At 42.6% G+C, this 21,827-nt stretch overlaps 1 protein-coding gene across 7 annotated transcripts in view; it reads right to left on the bottom strand.

The window, feature by feature from the left end:
* The window catches only part of LOC126262195 (kelch-like protein 38), a 172,531-nt gene that overhangs the window by 22,787 nt on the left and 127,917 nt on the right, over window positions 1-21,827 (bottom strand). The window contains exon 6 of one of the 7 annotated variants that reach the window (XM_049958661.1): window positions 1,115-1,181. The exons of the other annotated variants lie outside the window; for them this stretch is intronic. Coding sequence (XP_049814618.1) covers window positions 1,115-1,181 — 67 coding nt within the window. The remainder of the gene's footprint in view (window positions 1-1,114; window positions 1,182-21,827) is intronic. 7 annotated transcript variants of the gene reach the window in all.

Genomic DNA, 21,827 nt, shown 5'->3' with positions numbered 1-21,827 from the left:
ACAGTATAACTTTGTTAACTGTAGAGGATTCCTGGAAGATGAGAACTGATTCATTTCGTGTCCCTTGGATCATCTGCACAATTAATTGTAACAATGTGGAACTAGTCATTTTACATCTACATTACTCATTCATATGTAAAAATGACTACATGTTATAATCCACTCTTTTTCAGTACTATTGTAAGTACTAAATTCTATACATAATCATTTACACATTACAAAATTAGACATTCTTCAATGGAATAGGAGAAGAGAGGCAATTACCATGGAGAAACTTTCCCAATTTGTTTTCAAATTTAACTGTGCTATCTCTCAGACATTTTATATCATTGACTAAGTGATTAAAAATTTTGGTGGTAGCATTTTGAAACCATTTTTGAGTTAAATACAACCTCAGTGTGTGTGTGTGTGTGTGTGTGTGTGTGTGTGTATGTGTGTGTGAGTACAATCTTACTTCTGCGCCTTTTCAGTGCAGTAATGTGTTCATTGTAAATAAGTATTATAGTAGTTGTACTACATGTTTATTACCTTATAAATAAATAAAAAAACTTTTTAATTTTAAATTCAGAGCATTAGTATTTGTAAAATGACTCTTTCATATAGTGTTCATTAAAAATGACAATCATTCCGCTTGGGACCTTTGGAATGGTACATAAGCTTATTTGTTTTAGTTGTAAATATTTGTCATGTATTGTTGTTTTTCTGATATGTCCCACATCATGGAGGACCTCCTCACTACAGATCAATTGGAATGAAAGTAAATCTAATCTAATCTAATCAGTGTGGAGTGATAAGTGTCATATTTTCTGGTGTTGTATTTGTGAATATCATTGTTCCTTTTGATTTGTACTGGATTATTTACAACAAACTTCATGAGGAAATAAACAAACAGCAGTAGTGAAAATGCCTACCTCCTGAAACAGATGTCTAAAAGACGATCACGGGTGAGCAGTGAGCACCAGATTTTATTCTTACAGCTCATTTTTGCACAATGAAGACTTTTTTCCTTAAAGTGGAAGTATCCCAGAACATTATTCCATATGGAATTACTGAATTATTGGTGGAAAAAATATAACTAACCAGTAATAAGTGAAATGTATTTATTTTTATGTACCTGGTGGTTATAATTAAACTGATGGTGTTCCGAGTGCTGCAGTGTGGGCTGTATACATCGCAGGATGCTGAAACATCATAAGCATGTTCATTAATCAGTGCACTCACAGAGTATGCTGAAAAAATAATAGTTTTACTTTTTTCTGCCAGGTAAAGATATGTCACTGTAAGCAGTCAAATATGGTATGGGTGTAGGAAAAGGGGAAAGAACCATCAAACACATGATAATGGTGGTTCTGGCAAGTTTATTAGGATATGGTGACAAGTTTCAACATGAACATGTGTTCAATACAGTCTTCTGACTCAGCAACACATAGCATCCGTAACACAGCATGGCCGACACTTGTTCGCAGTATACCCAGTGTAATCAGAGCTATCCTTAACATCAGGAACAGTGCAGATACATCCCTGATAGGCACAGTCTTTCAGAAATCCCCACAACCTGAAGCCACACAGATTTAGGTTGGGGATCTGGAAGGCTACACATCTTGAAACTGCCTAGAGATGATATGGTCATTACTGAAGGTTTCTTGGAGCAAATCTTTCACCTGGCAAGCGATATGTGGTATTGTCCCATCTTGCATAAAAATAGTTGTGTGGACACAGTTGTGTTCTTGCAAAGCTGGAATCATGTGTTGCACAAAGAAGTCCTTATAACATGCAGATGCCACTGTACAACTAACAGGCCAGAGGGGGAAGGGGGGGGGGAGGGGGAGGGGGGGGGGAAGACAGACTGTGAATGAACAAGCTTGTGAAAACAAACCACAGTCATGTAAGCTGACTGTGGTAGATGTTCCTGTACAACATATGATGTAGAACTCCCATATTGTGCCACTTCTGTGCATTCACGGCACCATGCAGAGTAAAACGTGCCTCATCCGTCCAAACACATCATCCATTTCCAGGTGCCAAAAAAAACGAGGGGAAGTCACTGTGTTGTAGAGTATCTTGGGTTTCATTTCATGCACACGCTGAATCTTGTGGTAATACAAGTGTGAAATGTGCTGCAAAACTTTTTGAACTGCTGACTGGAAGGAGGGGGGGGGGGGGGGGGGGAGAGGATTCTCGTGGTGCAGCTTGAGGCTTCAGAATTTGAGGCATGTGCTGCACAGTCAGCTACAATTTCAACAACTTCATGAACAGGTGTCATGGGAAACGGCAGCTTTCCTCTCGCTGCTGCACCATCTAATTCACCTGTTTCTTCAAATTTCTTGCTCATACTCTTTAGCCCATTTACCGACATGGGGCCTCTTTGCAGCTGTTTTTGTTGGCAATATTCCTGCAATGCAGCACTGCTATTTCTGCCATTATGGTAAAATAACTTTACCAGTAGTGCAAGGTCTATCTTCTCACCAGTCATTGTGTTTCATAAGGAAAACAAACTTTCTTAATTCTTTACACCAAGTCACTTCACAAGGGAAATCAACAATTTCCAATGGACGGACAGCATACTGACATTAAAAAATAAACATTCCATATTCTGCTTGCTTATAGTGACATAGTTTTACCTGATGGCAAAAAGTGGAACTATTATTATTTTCAGCATACTTCACAAGTGCACAGATGATGAAAGTATCTACAATGTTTCAGTGTCTTGTGATGTATGCAGCCCACACTGCAGCATTCAGAACACCATCAATGTAATCATAAACACTTGGTATATACAAAATGATATATCATTGTAAGCGTGTGATGGTATATGGTCTATGGACCTTTTGTGCTCTGGCTAGGAGACAGCACCTACTAAAGTGTATTGCGGTATACTGAATAATATGAAGAATCACAAGAAATCATAACATTAATGTTGAAGTCAAGCAAACTACACTCCTGGAAATTGAAATAAGAACACTGTGAATTCATTGTCCCAGGAAGGGGAAACTTTATTGACACATTCCTGGGGTCAGATACATCACATGATCACACTGACAGAACCACAGGCACATAGACTCGGGCAACAGAGCATGCACAATGTCGGCACTAGTACAGTGTATATCCACCTTTCGCAGCAATGCAGGCTGCTATTCTCCCATGGAGACGATCGTAGAGATGCTGGATGTAGTCCTGTGGAACGGCTTGCCATGCCATTTCCACCTGGCGCCTCACAGTTGGACCAGCGTTCGTGCTGGACGTGCAGACCGCGTGAGACGACGCTTCATCCAGTCCCAAACATGCTCAATGGGGGACAGATCCGGAGATCTTGCTGGCCAGGGTAGTTGACTTACACCTTCTAGAGCACGTTGGGTGGCACGGGATACATGCGGACGTGCATTGTCCTGTTGGAACAGCAAGTTCCCTTGCCGGTCTAGGAATGGTAGAACGATGGGTTCGATGACGGTTTGGATGTACCGTGCACTATTCAGTGTCCCCTCGACGATCACCAGTGGTGTACGGCCAGTGTAGGAGATCGCTCCCCACACCATGATGCCGGGTGTTGGCCCTGTGTGCCTCGGTCGTATGCAGTCCTGATTGTGGCGCTCACCTGCACGGCGCCAAACACGCATACGACCATCATTGGCACCAAGGCAGAAGCGACTCTCATCGCTGAGGACGACACGTCTCCATTCGTCCCTCCATTCACGCCTGTCGCGACACCACTGGAGGCGGGCTGCACGATGTTGGGGCGTGAGCGGAAGACGGCCTAACGGTGTGCGGGACCGTAGCCCAGCTTCATGGAGACGGTTGAGAATGGTCCTCGCCGATACCCCAGGAGCAACAGTGTCCCTAATTTGCTGGGAAGTGGCGGTGCGGTCCCCTACGGCACTGCGTAGGATCCTACGGTCTTGGCGTGCATCCGTGCGTCGCTGCGGTCCGGTCCCAGGTCGACGGGCACGTGCACCTTCCGCCGACCACTGGCGACAACATCGATGTACTGTGGAGACCTCACGCCCCACGTGTTGAACAATTCGGCGGTACGTCCACCCGGCCTCCCGCATGCCCACTATACGCCCTCGCTCAAAGTCCGTCAACTGCACATACGGTTCACGTCCACGCTGTCGCGGCATGCTACCAGTGTTAAAGACTGCGATGGAGCTCCGTATGCCACGGCAAACTGGCTGACACTGACGGCGGCGGTGCACAAATGCTGCGCAGCTAGCGCCATTCGACGGCCAACACCGCGGTTCCTGGTGTGTCCGCTGTGCCGTGCGTGTGATCATTGCTTGTACAGCCCTCTCGCAGTGTCTGGAGCAAGTATGGTGGGTCTGACACACCGCTGTCAATGTGTTCTTTTTTACATTTCCAGGAGTGTATATTATTATTATCCTTTGCTGAGCTGAGAACCTATATGATTTAGATTAATGTAATGAGAAGCAGTGGGGACTTACTGAGAAAGTACCAATATTTACCATGGTCCTTTGTGCAAGGACGAACCCTTCCTTTTCTTGCTAGAGGAGGGTACAAATTTATTGATAATTACTGTGGTCCTTCTACCCTTTGTAACTTGTGCAGAGGAACAATATTTTTTGTTTGTTACAGAGAATTATCAGTTTCTCCCTGGAATTTGCTCTAATAGGAGAGTTAACTGAAAATGGTAATGCTAATAGTAAGTGAAATGTCTGAGGAAAAAGAAGAAGACTTCCACCATGAGAGGCATGCTATAATTTAATGATGTCAATCCCCTAAAAAGTTTAGATTAAGATTATTATCTAAATAAATGTTTGTGTCTACTTGAGAACAAATTGTAAATGATAACCTTATGGAATATAAAACAGTTAGTTAGTTTCATGTTTCACGTATCATTTTGCATGATAAATCATAATGATGTGTAACGAGTCATTTTACTTTCACTTTGCAAATTAACTGTAAATATGGGTACGTGCTGAACATTAACAACTCTTTTTCTTTTCCAACAATTTTAGTTGCAGCATTGTGCACCCCATTTTGTGGTAAAGAAAACCTTAATGTGGAGCGACGACTGTCATTTTCTCTTTGGTAATGTAATGATGATGCTGTACATCACTGTTCTTTTTGAACGGTAGTGGATTATTAACAACCAACTTCATGAGGGAATAAATATACTGTGAAACAGTAATCAGGATGCCCAACTTCTTAAACAGATGTCTACAAGATGATTGTGGGTGAGCATCTCATACAGTTAATATTCTTACAGCACATTTTTGAGCTACTAAGACTTTCTTTCTTAAGGATTTGTTAGACTAGATTCAGTTTTCGTTCTTTAGGCTCAAAAAATGAGATGATTCTCGTGGGTGTGGAGCATGTCAGAGAGTATAACATAAAACATTTGAATATAATACTTACTACCCTGACCATTTGCCAGGAGATTGTCAAAACAGGTGAATACAATGCGGTAAACTGGAACAGCTAATATTTACAGAATTAACACATGTCAGAATGAAACACTGTTATGGACTATTCATAAATTTATCATACACAAAATACCTAATCTTGATTGTTGTGACCAAGTGCTGTCAAAACGGACTGGCGTAACAGTCTCTGTTAAGATAGTCAACTATGGAGTAGAAGGATTTGCCTATCAAAAAGTCTTTCAAACTCTGTTTAAACCATGCTTTATCTGAAACCAAGTTTTTAATGGTTGCTGGCAATTTACTGAAAATGCGTGTTCCTGAATATTGGACCCCTTTTTGGACCAAGGTAAGTGATTTTAGGTCTTTATGTAGATTGTTTAATAAACAGCTCTTTCAGGCAGGGGTCATTTCCTGACTTGTTAAAAGTGACTGAAATAAGACCAGTGCATAAAAAGGGAAAAACTACTGATGTACAAAATTATAGGCCTATTTCATTGACATCAGAACTGAGTAAGTTGTTGGAAAGGCTATTTCTTGATCAAATGAAATCAGTTCTCTCTAAGTACAATATATTAAAAAGTTCTCAACACGGTTTCAGGAAGGGCAAGTCTACAATAACAGCCATAGCCACATTTATTCAAGCAGTATTGAATAAACTTGATGATGGAAACAAAGTTATTGGCACCTTTCTAGATCTAGCTAAGGCTTTTGATACTGTAAATCACTCCATTCTTCTACATAAGTTAGAAACTTATGGGGTCAGAGGAGTGGCATTAGATTTGTTAAGATCGTACCTTGCTGACAGGAGACAATGTGTTAAGTTGTATCATACAACCGGCGGACTTATACAAACAGTAAAAGGACTGTGGAGTCCCTCAGGGAAGTATTATTGGGCCTTTTCTGTTCATTGTGTACATCAATGATATAATCATCTCAAAAAATGCAGACCTTGTGAATTATGCTGACGACACCTCCTTCATAAGCTGGGGCCCTACAAAACAGCTAGCAGTGTAAAATAATATGAAGAACACTAGCCTCATCACAGAACATATGACTAAAAATAAATTGGCATTAAATAAGGAAAAGACAATTCTAATGGAGTTTATGCTAAATTACAAATCGAGACAAGTAGATACTGAGCCAGAGTTATCAATTGAAACAATTGATAAACATAAATTCCTGGGTATTATAGTTAATGAACATCTTACATGGAAGGAGCACATCAGCTACATGTGTAAAAAAAATCTCATGTAATACCTACCTGCTAAAACGCCTTTCTAGCATAATAGTGTCACCAGTCTTAGGCCAAATCTATTTTGGTATTATACACTCCCACCTACAATACGGTATTGAGATTTGGGGCGGGGCACCAACAGTATACATGGATAGGGCTTTTAGAGCCCAGAAGAGAGCAATTAGGATAATAGCGAATATTAGTAAACGTCAATCCTGTAGAGAATACTTCATTAAGTATGATATACTAACAGTGTATTCATTATATGTTCTAAGGACTATACTGTTTGTAAAGGAAAAAATATGGAGCACAGTATAATAAATAGCGATATCCATAGTTATAATACAAGGAAAAAAGAGGATTACCACATAAAATTCAGAAATAAAAAAGCAACCGATCATAATCCATTTTCTGCTGGAAGATTTTTTTACAAAAGACTGCCAAATACCATAAAAATGTTAAAAGGAAACATATTTAAAATAAAATTAAAGCAGATGTTAATTGCTAAATGTTTGTACTCCATCAAGGATTTTTAATGTTGTCTGTACTTTATTTCTACTACTAAACTATTATTATTGTTCATGTATGTACTAACTGACTATGTCCACGACTGTAAAAGTTATTATGGACAAATAAACCATTATTATTGTTCTTCTCTTTCCTGTCTCAGACGTTGTGTCTGTGGTTATTTATTATTGTTATTATTATTATTAATCCTAGTACTGATACTATGTATTGAGCTATTGTTTGGAAACAGAGATGTATTACTTGCAACAAATTTCATTAAGGAATAAATATACTGAGAAGCAGTGGTTAGAATACAGTTTCTTGAACAGGCTTCTACATGATGTTTTTGAATTTACACCACAAATGATTCTTAACACATGCTTTTGCACCCTAAAATCTTTTGCTCGGTTTGATGAGTTGCCCCAGAATATGATCTCATATGACATAATAGAATGAAAGTACGAAAAGTATGCAAGTTTTTTTTTTAATATTTATATCTCCTACATCTTACATCATTCTCACGGCAAATACAGACTTGTTTAGGCACTTAAGCAACTCTGTGGTATGCCCTTCCCAACTGAATTTATTATCGAGTTGTAATCCCAGAAATTATTCCATGACATTGTTGAATGAAAACATGCAAAATATGTCAACTTACTGACATGTCTCTCTCCAAGTCCTACAATGATTCCAAGTGCAAAAGTGGCTGAACAAAGTTGTTTTAGGAGTTCTGAAATGTGCTTTTTCCAGTTTAAATTCTCATCAATATGGGCATCATGCTGACACAAAACAGACATTTTTGGGCAGTCTCCTGTCTGTCTGTCAGTCATTCTTGTACTTGACCACTGCTATAAAACATATGGTGTTAGGCCATCTTCTTCCCCCTCTCTTGTATTTTCCCCTGCCTGGCTCAATTAGTTTGATTCTGTTACAGAGCACATATGCCATCTGTCTCTGTTCTCTCCCCCCACCCCTCCTTTTTTTTCCTTCGCCCTAAAAATGTCACTGTTGTGTCTGCGTATATTCAACTTATGCCACCCACCCCTGTTGCCCAGATGAAGATCACTTTCGTGGAAGTAAACAGTATTTATGTCTCTCAACTGCCCCTGAAAATCTGCAACCCGCTCAACATACTATACAACCTCACAAATGGACTGCTGGGTCTTTTATGAAGATAGACTGCTTTCACATCAACCAAAGCCTGCATATTACATAGACAATACACATCATTCTATCATGATATAAATCAATGAGCGATACTTAGTCATCTCTGATGAGGTGTTGACAAAATTAATCACAAATCATCTTTCACAAGGTTCAAAAATGAAACAATACAGTCATTAATCACACTTGACTATGACTGGTATTTGTGAGCAGAAAAAAAGGTGTACAATAACTTTATTTTATAAATGTTATCACATTTCTGAAGGAAAGTGGTAGCCAGGTGAGAGATGCAGTTCTCATATTGTTATGCTCATGAGAATGACATAAAAGTTTACATCTTCAGTTATGTTCTCAAGAGCGAAAAATGCAACAATAAAGAGCACAAGAAGATAGGTACAAAAGAAATAACACATCATGTTTTTTTATGCTATATAGTGTAAAAACTGATACAGCCAAGGGAATTCTAAGGTAAACTACCTCCGCATGAAGGACAGGAAGAACAGTATCCAATGTCTAATTAACCTCACTTGTTGTTTTTCATGAACAGTGTGCTCATTTTATGCATTATGTATGCCATGACAAGTCTTTAATATCACTTGAGTTAATAGCATACAGTTTAAATGCTTTAACATTTCAGGCAATTTCAGAACATTGAAAATCATTATAACTCGATACTGAAACTTTCTAATTTCACACACTATAAATTTAAGCAAATACCCTGTTTCAGAAACATTATTCTTCTGAACTCCTTCTCACACTCGTTCCTGTCACCTCTTCAAGATATATACTTCAAAAATTTTTTGCTTTGTCCAGTTAATGTTTTTCCATGACATATTATCCATTTTGATCTGAATAAACTCTGCAAGATTTTACAAAATGATAATAGTGGCAACAACGATACTACTACTAACTCAATGTACATATTTTACAAATTAACATTTAAAGACATCAAATTGATATTTGTAAATGACAAGTTGTAATAAATTTTGACATTATTAGTGCCTAGCGACATCTATTTTGATAGTGTTTGCTTGGTACACATTGACTTAGCTTCTCTGTTGAATACCATGTTCATCACCATATTCCACAGGCACCTTACAGTCCCTTGTAGGCTTGAATCTCTCTAATTTTAGCTTCATGCTCTTTTCACAAGATATACACTGAAGGAAGTAATATATTGGCCGACTCTTCTAGGATCGTACACACTTGGAATTTTAACAGCAGACCACACCGTAATGCCTCTCTCGCTGTCTCTGCCACTGAGTTGACCGAGCATCTCTGTGATGCTTTTGTACTTATTAAATGAACCTGTAATGAAACATGCTGCTGCTGCTCTTTGGATCTTCTATATTTTCACTATCAATCCTATCTGGTGCAGACCCCAGACTGATGGGCCATATTCAGGTATTGACTGAATGAGTATTTTGTAAGCTACTTCCTTTGTTGACAGACTATATTTCCTGAGGATTCTTCCAATAAATTTCAGGCTGGCATCTACCTTCCTTATTCATAATTAATTTTCTGTCATCATTCCACATCAAATTGCTCCATATGCATACTCATAGATATTTCATGGAATTAACTGCTTCAGTGATTGTTCTGCAATCATGTAATCATATAATAAAGGATCTTTCTGAATACGTATTTGCAAAACATTACATTTGTTTAAGTTGAGGGTCAACTGCCACTCCCTGCACCAAGCATCGACCCTCTGCAGGTCTTCCTGGATTTCGCTACAATTTTCTAATGCTGCGACTTCTCTGTGCGTAACAGGATTACCAGCAAAAAGCCTCGTGGAACTTTCGACTCTATCTACTAGGTAACTAAATATATGTTCTGAAAAGCAATCTATACATATAAAAGGCAGTGTCCTAATTGACTCATCTTTGTCCAACCCAAACTGCTAAGGATAGAAACTTGAAATCTGGCGAGGTTGGCGATCTTGTAGTGTAGGCATCGTTTAAGAAAGGATTTTTCAAAATTCCACCCCTAGAGGGGTGAAGTAGGGGATGAATTTTTTTTTGGAAAGTATGTAGCTATTACAGTAATTTTAAAAATATAACTACAAGAATTGGTATTTGATTTCTCGGTCAGAAATAACGATATACATGTTACAGCATTTTTGGAAATTTAACCTCTATGTGAGTGAAATAGCAGGTGAAAATTTTCTTGAAAATAAACAATTTTTAAAGCTACATATATGAAAACTGATATTTGACTTGTAGGTTACAAATAAAAAAATACGTGTTCATTGTTTTTAGAATTTCAGTCTCTACGAGCGTGAAACGTGTAATGGGATGTTTTATGAACCCTTTCATTTTAAAAGAAATTTTAAAGCTAAATCTAAGAAAACCTGTATTTGGCTTCTTGGTTAGAAAAAAATATGTGTGTTTCAGTGTTTTTTCGAAATTAAACTCCTAAGGGATGAAACTGGGGATACAAATTTCTATGAAAATTGATATATATCACAATGTGGCATGTTTCGCCTGTGCTAGCGAAATATTTATCCCTTGTCTTGGCATTATTCCATGGCGAGCGAAGAAAAGTAAGAAAATCAGAATGTGACGGGACTTTGTTGCGAGACAGGATAATGAGAGGACGTGTACAAAGTGTGCGCAATAAAGTCATTGTTAGCTACCATATTGTATAATTTGTGTTTTTTGAGATTCATGGGTGATATGTAACATTAACATGGAGTTTAGTAACAGCCACAGTGCAGTCTGTTCCATTTCAAAGGTAATTTCTTGTATTTATTTTTGATCAAATATTCTGTGATGACTTGGTAATGTACGACAAGCTTGTGTAGGACTTTAAATATTTGGTGGTCGATGTTTGCTGTAGAACCTGCTTCAATAACACAGTCAAAAGCATAGAGAAAGTTTTCTCTGCTAAAATGAATTCGTTTCACTTGCAGACAAAATCGAATATGAATGGCAGTATTTCAATTCGAGAAGATCCTATAGAAGTTTTCTTTCTATTACATTTGAACAATTGTACAGGCAACTGTAGGAGTTGGCAGCTGCTTCTACACCATATACACAAAATCACATACACTGTGGGAGTAGTCGACATCGCTCGGTATATTGTCCTTCACAGACATACAAACAGAGACACTATACACACTAGTTCAATAATAATGAGTTTAGTATTACCAGCTTAAAACCATTAATTTCTTATCTTGAGCAGTAATATTATAAAAATGGTTAAAACATGACAGGACCTACAAGGAGCGAAACATACACACTGTCAAGTATTTCATGACCAAAAACAAATTAATGCACGATCATTGAGTTATATGTATTTATGGTATGTATTTAGATTTGTTGTGATAAATGTGTATTTTATGTTATATCTAAAAACAAAGATGATGTGACTTACCGAACGAAAGCGCTGGCAGGTCGATAGACACACAAACAAACAAACACAAACACACACACAAAATTCAAGCTTTCGCAACAAACTGTTGCCTCATCAGGAAAGAGGGAAGGAGAGGGAAAGATGAAAGGATGTGGGTTTTAAGGGAGAGGGTAAGGAGTCATTCCAATCCCGGGTGCGGAAAGACTTACCTTAGGGGGAAAAAAGGACAGGTATACACTCGCAAACACACACATATCCATCCACACATATACAGACACAAGCAGACATATTTAAAGACAAAAAGCTTTTTGTCTTTAAATATGTCTGCTTGTGTCTGTATATGTGTGGATGGATATGTGTGTGTTTGCGAGTGTATACCTGTCCTTTTTTCCCCCTAAGGTAAGTCTTTCCGCACCCGGGATTGGAATGACTCCTTACCCTCTCCCTTAAAACCCACATCCTTTCATCTTTCCCTCTCCTTCCCTCTTTCCTGATGAGGCAACAGTTTGTTGCGAAAGCTTGAATTTTGTGTGTGTGTTTGTGTTTGTTTGTGTGTCTATCGACCTGCCAGCGCTTTCGTTCGGAAAGTCACATCATCTTTGTTTTTAGATATATTTTTCCCACGTGGAATGTTTCCCGTTATTTGTATTTTATGTTATGTATATGTACTAATGATGTGCTTTGTATAATTTCATGCATGACTGATGGAATCATTCTATGTGATCTACATTTGGCAGCCATGACAACGCGTGTCCATCACATATGAACTTCATGTGGTTGTACTCTGCAGTAAAGGCACGCACAAGAATGACATGCTTACTCATTGCACACATTAGTCTGGTGTTTGTAGATAACAACTGGGCTAGGAATATTTGTAGAGTTAGTTATTATATGCTTTAGTATATGCAGAGTGATATGTGTTTTTTTCTTGATGTGTTCACAATTGTGGAAAGATATTCTGGGGCATAGAATCTGATATGTATTTTAGTGGGGTAAAGCTGAATTGTGTACAGAGTAAAGTAATTGAAAGAATAGTAACAACTGAATTGTTATGGTTAAAATCAGATTTCATTTTTAAATGCAGAGGGAACAGGAAGCGAATGTGCAGCCCAGTGACGATGAACAAAATCCAGGGCAAATGGCAGATGCTGGCCAAGGAGAATCCAATGATCCTTTGGCTGAGGTCTTAAATCAAATGAAACTTTTGATGAATACAGTAGCTGGTTTAGCTGCAGAACAGTCCAACATGATGCTGCTCAGACGAAACTGTTTGCTGAGCAAGCAAATATGTCAGCTGCGCAGGCAGCTATTTCTGCAAATGTAGAAACTATAGCTATGGAACAGGCAATTATAGTGGCTAAAGTAACAAATGTGACCACCACTGTGAGCAATTTAGTTACAGAACATGCAGAGTTAGCCGAGAAAGTAAAGGGTATAAACAAAAGGGAACGAACTGCCCACAAGGGAAGATTTTGTTAAAGTTTTAGCTGATGTGAGTACTTTGACAAAAGAACAGACAGAAATCTGGAAAGAGATAAATAGTATGAAGCAAGCCCATGGACAATTTCCAATCAAAATAAACAGAGTAAACAGTGAAATTGAAAATGTGCAGGGGAGACAACAAACGGCAGAAGTAGAGGTACGAAACCTGGCCTCAACAGTAAAGGAATTAGTGTCTGGGTGGATAAGGTAAAGCAAGTGATATTGTCTGTTAATAAAGGTATCAAGGAAGCGGTACGGAATATACCTTGTCAAACAGATCAAGAATTGAAAGAAGTTCACGAGCAGATAGGAACCTACTTCTAAAGATGGAAAGGAGAAGTTACACAGAATTTGCAAATGTGCACTCGAAGGATAGAAGAGCTGTGGGGGGTGGCTACTGAAAAAAGAAAGGAAGCCAGCCCAGAGTGGAGATCTAAAGGTAGAGATCAGGGCTTGATCTGTAATTATGAGGGTGATGAGCAGTACCTAGATAAAAGCCCAAATGGACAAATGTATGGAAGTATGTCATCTATGAGTGATTATACCAGATCAATCAAGGAAGAGAAAATGTTAAAGCATAGGCAATTCTAAATATTTTTTCCAGAAAAGAAGACATTAAATTCTGTTGAATTTATCAGATGATTCAGAGGAATGTTGCAACAAGCTTGGTCTGATTGACAGAAAACTGAATATGTATCAGGATACGCCCAGGGCAATGGTAGTCTGTTGGTGACTGATGTAATAGACAAGTGGCACACCTACAAAGAATTTGAGAAGGCATTCTTCAATAGATATTGGTCAAGAGGTATTCAGGAGAGAGTGAAGAAGGAAGTACATAACCTAGAACCCTTCTCTTACCGAGACAGGACCTTCAGGAGATACTTTGAAAAATATTTGAATAAAGCAAAATATTGGGATCAACCAATAGATGTAATAATGATTATCAAAGTTCAGCTTCCGATGAAGATCAGGGAAAAACTGCTGTATGTTTCAGAAGATAATCTGGAAGAATTCAACAGTATTAGATTAAATCAATTTGCTACAGGAGGAACAAAGACGAAGAAATAATTACAATAACTCCTGTAAAATGGAAAACAGGCAGATGGCTTATAACGGTAATAACGGAAGAATGAATGGAAGACAAAGGGATCATTTTCATCAAACCAAAATGAATAATGGTTACAACAATAGAAGGTTGGTTGGTTTAAAAGATGGGGGGAAGGCACCAAACTGCTAGGTCATCAGCCCCTTGTTCTGAATAAAACAATGCCACAAGGGTGATAAGAAAACAAATGAAACTTACAACACAAAACAAAAGAAATGAAAAACCACAAGAATGGTGGAAGGGCAACAAATACTTATCAGCTGATGAGGTGTTGTCAGATAAACTTAGCAGCAACGAGTTCGGTTACCTACGATTTCGTCACAGTACAGTCAAAGTAGGACAGTGTACCAGAATACGGGCCACTGTCAACCACACCAACACTGAGGCAGGTCTCCACGGTGAAGAAGGTAGCCATGGGTCGGCCAAGTGTGGCCAATGCGGAGCTGGCAGAGAACCACAGAATCCCTACGAGAGCCCCGAATGGAGGACTTCCACACATTTGTACTCTCCTTAATGGAATGCAGTTTGTTACGCGTACTGAGATTATGCCATTCCGTCTCCCAAAGCTGAAAAACCTTGCAGCGTAATAATGATTGCAAGTCATTTATGGGAATGGTGATCTCCAGAAGCGATTTCCATACAGCCCATTTCGCCAGCCTGTCAGTAAGTTCATTTCCTGGAATTCCGACATGGCCTGAGGTCCACACACAAACACCATGGAACAACAGGACTGTTCCAGGGCACACAGGGACTCCTGGATGGTCACTACCAAACGATGGCAAGGGTAGCATTTGTCAACAGCTGGTAGGTTGCTCAAGGAGTCAGTACACAAGAGAAATGACTCAGCAGGGCATGAGCGGATGTGGTCAACTGCAGCCATGTGGCAAGGAGAGCTGCTCAATATGTCTCCCATGAACATAGCAAAACAAACGTGACCATCAGCCACCAAGCCATCGGTGTAAACCACTTCATGGCCGCGGTACATGTCAAGAATCGAGAGGAAGTGACAGCGGAGAGCCGCAGGATTAATGGAGTCCTTAGGGCCATGTGAAAGGTCCAGGTGAAGCTTCGGCCTAGTAGTACACCATGGAGGTATACCTGAATGGAACTCGAGGAGAGGTGGTAAAGGGAAGGACTCCAGTTCAGAGAGAAGGGACCGGATGCGAACCGCAATTGTGAGCCCTGACCTGGCCCCACCGCTGTGTGGGGTAAAGGAGATGGTAACTCCGATGTGCAGGAGAACTATGAATGTGTGCAATATAATTGGTGAGCAATTGTGCATGTCAAATCTGCAATGGAGGGAGTCTGGCCTCCACCCAGACACTGGGCACCAGACTCGTTCTAAAAGCTCCCGTCACTAGGTGAACTCCGCAGTGGTGCACTGGGTCAAGTAAATGCAGTGCTGAGGGCACCGCTGAACCGTAAACCAGACTCCCATAGTCAAGGCAGTATTGAACAAGGGCTCTGAAGAGCTGCAGCAGCGTAGAGCGATCTGCACCCCAGCTGGTGTTGCTCAGGTAGCGGAGGGCATTGAGGTGCTGTCAGCACTTCCACTTAAGCTGACGAAGGTGAGGTAACCACATCAATCTGGTGTCAAAAACCAGTCCTAAGAATCAATATGTCTCCACCACAGTGAGTGGATCATCTTTAAGGTAAAGTACTGGTTCTGGATGAACAGTATGACGCCGACAGAAGTGCATGATACATGACTTCATGACTGAAAACTGGAAGCCTTGGGCAAGAGCCCATGACTGCGCCTTGTGAATGGCTCCCTGTAAGTGCCACTCACCAACACTTGTACTGGAGGAGCAATACGAAATGCAGAAGTCATCCGCATACAGAGAAGGTGAGACTGACAGCCCTACACCTGCTGCTAGGCCATTAATAGCCTCTTAAAACAGAGGCACACTCAATACGGAGCCCTGCGGAATGCCATTCTCCTGAATACAGTTGGAAATATGGAAGGCATCAACTTGGAAACGGAAAGTATGGAGTGACAGGAACTTTGGATAAAAATCAGGAGCGGGCCCCGGAGACCCCACTCATACAATGTGGCAAGGATATGACGTCACCATGTCATGTCATATGCTTTACGTAAGTCAAAAAAGATGGCAACCAGGTGTCGGCATCAGCAAAAGGCTGTTCGGATGGCAGACTTGTGGGACACAAGATTATCAGTGGCAGAGTGACCTGGCGGAAGCCTCCCTGACATGGAGCCAGTAGGCCACATGACTCCAGGACCCAACCCAACTGCTGACACACCATACATTCTAGCAGCTTACAAAGAATGTGAGCAAGGCTGATGAGCCGATAGCTATCCACATCAAGTGGGAATTTGCCAGGTTTGAGCACTAGAATGAATGTGCTCTCCCACCATTGCAATGGAAAGATGCCATCGAACCAAATCCAGTTGAAGATGACAAGGAGATATCGCTTGTAGTCAGACGAAAGATGTTTAATCATCTGACTGTGGATACGATCCGGCCCAGGAGCTGTGTTGGGGAAATGTGCAAGGGCGCTGAGGAGCTCCCATTTTGTGAATGGGGCATTGTAGGGTTCACTGTGACATGTAGTGAACAAGAGAATTTTCCTTTCCATCTGCCGTTTCAGGGTGCGAAAGGCTGAGGGGCAATTCTTCGATGCAGAGGCTCAAGCATAGTCCTCAGCAAAGTACTCGGCAATTGCGTTTGCGTTGGCACATAACACACCACTGATGTTAACGCCAGGGACAGCTGTTGGCGTCTGGTACCCAAAAAGACATCTGATCTTCATTCAGACTTGGGAAGGTGCCATATGGCACCCAATGGTTGACATGTACCTCTCCCATCACTCCTGTTTCTGTTGCTTTATAAACTGGTGAACACAAGCACAGAGCCGCTTAAAGGCTATTAGATGCTCTAGGGAAGGGTGCCACTTATGCCGCTGTAGAGTTCACAGACGCAACTTAATTGCCTCAGCCACTTCCAGCGACCACCAAGTGACTGTCTTTCGTCGGGGGCACCCTAAAGGACCAGGTATCACATTTTCCGCCCCAGAAATGATCATTGTAGTGACCTGGCCAACCACAACATCGATGGCACCATGTGGGGGAGATTTAACAGTGATAGCAAAGCTGAAGGCTACCCAGTCTGCCTTGTTTAAAGCCCTTCTGGGTAGGCATCCATGGGCATGATGGGGAAATTGTCACTAACACACAGGTCATCATGAGCTCTCCAGTGGATGGATGGGAGAAGGCCAGGACTACAGACCAGGAGATCAATGGCCAAATATGTGCCACGTGCCACAATGAAATGTGTGGGGGCACCTGTATTTAAGAGGCAGAGGTCGAGGTAGGACAGTAAATTTTCGACATCTCTACATCGGCCAGTAAGCACAGTGCTACCCCACAAGAGATTATGGGTGTTAAAATCTCCCAAAAGTAGGAAAGGTTTAGGGAGATGATCAATCAGTGCAGCCAATACGTTCAGGGGTACTGCACCATCTGGAGGAAGATATACATTGCAGACAGTTATTTCCTGCATCATCTGTATCCTGACAGCCACAGCTTCAAGAGGAGTTTGAAGGGGCACAGGTTCACAACATACCAAGTTTCAGGACATAGACGCAAACACCAACTGTCACTCTATTATATTCGCTACGGTTCTTGTGATATCCCCTGTAGCTGCGACGGGCAGGGGCCCGCACTTCCGGAAACCAGGTTTTCTGGAGGGCAATGCAGGAAGCAGGTGTAAAGCTCAACAGTTGCTGTAGCTCAGCCAGATGGTAGTAAAAAACCGCTGCAATTGGAACTGGAGGATGACGTGATCGTGAGATTGGGAAGGCATGAAACACTCAATGAGGCAGTCAACACTTCAGGGTCACCTGATGCCACCTGTGCGATCACCATCCACTGTGTCTGAGGGCCCAGAGAGATCTAGGTCCTCAGCAGACACTGGAATCGACACTTCATCCTCAGACACAGAGCTTGTAGGTAGTGGTGGTGTGGGTGCCACCACAGTGCCTTGGTTCTTGGGGGTCTCTTTCTTTTTTGGTTTTTCTCACTGCTCCTTAGGTTTGTCCAGCTGGGAGGGCTTCACTGATTCAGTCTCAGGGACTGAGGAGGACCATGAAGCCCCATGACCAGTACCTGTGGTTGCTTCAGCCACTGGAGGGTGTCAGCTTTACTACTGGTAGGAACCTGGAAAGGGAGTGACCCAAGGGACCCTTTCCTAGCGAGAGGAGCTGAATAAGATGTATGCTTCTCTGGATGAGAAGTGGGGACTGATGTCCCGAATGGTTTGGGGGGTGTTGCTCCTGAAGTAGGTGGTGCAAGAGCAACAGGAAGGGACATGCCCCCCACAATCAAGGGGGCAGGTGGAGTCTGGCGACTCTGAGAGCCAACTGTATGCGGTGGAAGATGGTAGAACTGTTGTCATAGCAGCGGCATAGGTTAACTTCATATGCACAGGATGTAGCCTCTCATATTTTCTCTTAGTCTCAGTGTAGGTCAGTCAGTCCAGGGTCTTGTATTCCATTATTTTCCATTCTTTTTGGAGAATCCTGCAGTCTAGCGAACAAGGCAAATGGTGCTCTCCACAGTTGACACAGATGGGAGGCAGGGCACATGGAGTATTGGGATGTGAAGGATGTCCACAATCCCGACTAACGTACGGCTGAACTTCCAGCATTTACAGCACCGCATCAGGGAAGAGATATATGGCTTCACATCACAGCAGTAGACCATCACCTTGACCTTCTCGGGTAATGTGTCACCCTCAAAGGCCAAGATGAAAGCACCAGTGGCAACCTCATTATCCCTCAGATCCTGGTGGATGCGCCAGACGAGATGAACACCTCAACACACTAAATTGGTGCCCAGTTCATTGACAGACTGCAAAAGAAAATCCCTGTGAAATGTGAAACCCTGGACCATATTTAAGCTCTTTTGGGGTTTGCTGGTAACAGAAACATCCCCCAGCTTGTCATAAGTGAGTAATGCCCATGAATGGGCAGAGGATGACGCATTTTGGACAAGCCCTCCACCTCCCAAACCTGTCCTCTAAATGCTCCACAAAAAACTGAGGCTTCATGGACATGAAAGATTCCTGATCAACTCTCGTACATATGAGGTACCGGGGCGAATAAGCTTTGCTGCCATCCTTAGCCTGGAGTTCCTCCCATGCTGTGACCAGGGAGGGAAACAATTTGGGGTCGTATTTCTTAGCATTGAAGGTAGACTTCGACTATTTAGAGACTGCTGGTGGTGGACCACCAGCAAGAGATGATGTACTATGCTTCATCGCGTGTCACCTACCCTGATGCCACCCACTCCGACCAGGGGCCCTACCCACGGGCGCCACCCAGCCACAGCGAAGGCCACCTGGCAGGATGGCCATTGACAGGAGTCCTGATGCCCCAGGGGGATGGCCATCTGCTCCTTGGCATACATGGGGAGTTAGCAGCACAGGCGTCAGCAGAGCGATCCCTGTGTGGTCAGGGAGCTACAACCAACAGGGTACATGGTGGCCCCACCACAACAGACTGACTACTGTGCGGGATATCAGGTGCAACCAAGTATACAAGTCCATTATCATCATCAGCAAAGAAAACGATACTGCACAGTTGATGGAAAAATATGCGTCAGGAGGGTGACCTTGCCCAACAGTTGGAGAAAGAGCAGAAGTGCAGATCCATGTCACCATAGGGTGCGAGAGGCCTCAGCGCATGATGGACACGATGCACCATGTAAGATCAGGCCTATTCTTATCCCCAGACCCGCTGGAGCGAACTGTATGGAACAGCAGAATAATGGAAGAAATTATAAGCCAAACAGAAACAGACAGAGGTGATTTGAAAGGAGGTACAATGCTGTATATAATTACTGTAGAAATCAACAACAAAGTAATCAAATCATATACAAGGTGACGCCAAGGCCAACAAATAATCAAGCCTCATGAGAACAGCCACCGGTCATAGTTAGGGCCCGGATTTTAATGACAAGTCATATTTTTTTCTGAACTATAGGGTGAATTTTCGAATGATTGAGACACAAAGCTGGGCATTTTAGTGTCGACAAATGTATTTTGATTGTGCATATAAAGTCATATTTCAACAAATTTTAGTAATAGGTCATATCGCAGCTAACTGTTAATACACTCCTGGAAATGGAAAAAAGAACACATTGACACCGGTGTGTCAGACCCACCATACTTGCTCCGGACACTGCGAGAGGGCTGTACAAGCAATGATCACACGCACGGCACAGCGGACACACCAGGACCCGTGGTGTTGGCCGTCGAATGGCGCTAGCTGCGCAGCATTTGTGCACCGCCACCGTCAGTGTCAGCCAGTTTGCCGTGGCATACGGAGCTCCATCGCAGTCTTTAACACTGGTAGCATGCCGCGACAGCGTGGACGTGAACCATATGTGCAGTTGATGGACTTTGAGCGAGGGCGTATAGTGGGCATGCGGGAGGCCGGGTGGACGTACCGCCGAATTGCTCAACACGTGGGGTGTGAGGTCTCCACAGTACATCGATGTTGTTGCCAGTGGTCGGCGGAAGGTGCACGTGCCCGTCGACCTGGGACCGGACCGCAGCGACGCACGGATGCACGCCAAGACCGTAGGATCCTACGCAGTGCCGTAGGGGACCGCACCACCACTTCCCAGCAAATTAGGGACACTGTTGCTCCTGGGGTATCGGCGAGGACCATTCTCAACCGTCTCCATGAAGCTGGGCTACGGTCCCGCACACCGTTAGGCCGTCTTCCGCTCACGCCCCAACATCGTGCAGCCCGCCTCCAGTGGTGTCGCGACAGGCGTGAATGGAGGGACGAATGGAGACGTGTCGTCTTCAGCGATGAGAGTCGCTTCTGCCTTGGTGCCAATGATGGTCGTATGCGTGTTTGGCGCCGTGCAGGTGAGCGCCACAATCAGGACTGCATACGACCGAGGCACACAGGGCCAACACCCGGCATCATGGTGTGGGGAGCGATCTCCTACACTGGCCGTACACCACTGGTGATCGTCGAGGGGACACTGAATAGTGCACGGTACATCCAAACCGTCATCGAACCCATCGTTCTACCATTCCTAGACCGGCAAGGGAACTTGCTGTTCCAACAGGACAATGCACGTCCGCATGTATCCCGTGCCACCCAACGTGCTCTAGAAGGTGTAAGTCAACTACCCTGGCCAGCAAGATCTCCGGATCTGTCCCCCATTGAGCATGTTTGGGACTGGATGAAGCGTCGTCTCACGCGGTCTGCACGTCCAGCACGAACGCTGGTCCAACTGAGGCGCCAGGTGGAAATGGCATGGAAAGCCGTTCCACAGGACTACATCCAGCATCTCTACGATCGTCTCCATGGGAGAATAGCAGCCTGCATTGCTGCGAAAGGTGGATATACACTGTACTAGTGCCGACATTGTGCATGCTCTGTTGCCTGTGTCTATGTGCCTGTGGTTCTGTCAGTGTGATCATGTGATGTATCTGACCCCAGGAATGTGTCAATAAAGTTCCCCCTTCCTGGGACAATGAATTCACGGTGTTCTTATTTCAATTTCCAGGAGCGTATAATAGGTCATATTTTGGTCAACTTTTGCCAAAAATGCATATAC

The sequence above is a fragment of the Schistocerca nitens genome, chromosome 1, assembly GCF_023898315.1.
Source record: "Schistocerca nitens isolate TAMUIC-IGC-003100 chromosome 1, iqSchNite1.1, whole genome shotgun sequence".
NCBI classification, from domain to species: Eukaryota; Metazoa; Arthropoda; class Insecta; order Orthoptera; family Acrididae; genus Schistocerca; species Schistocerca nitens.
Note: the sequence above shows the minus strand (reverse complement) of the source record. Positions and strands in the feature narration are given on the sequence as shown.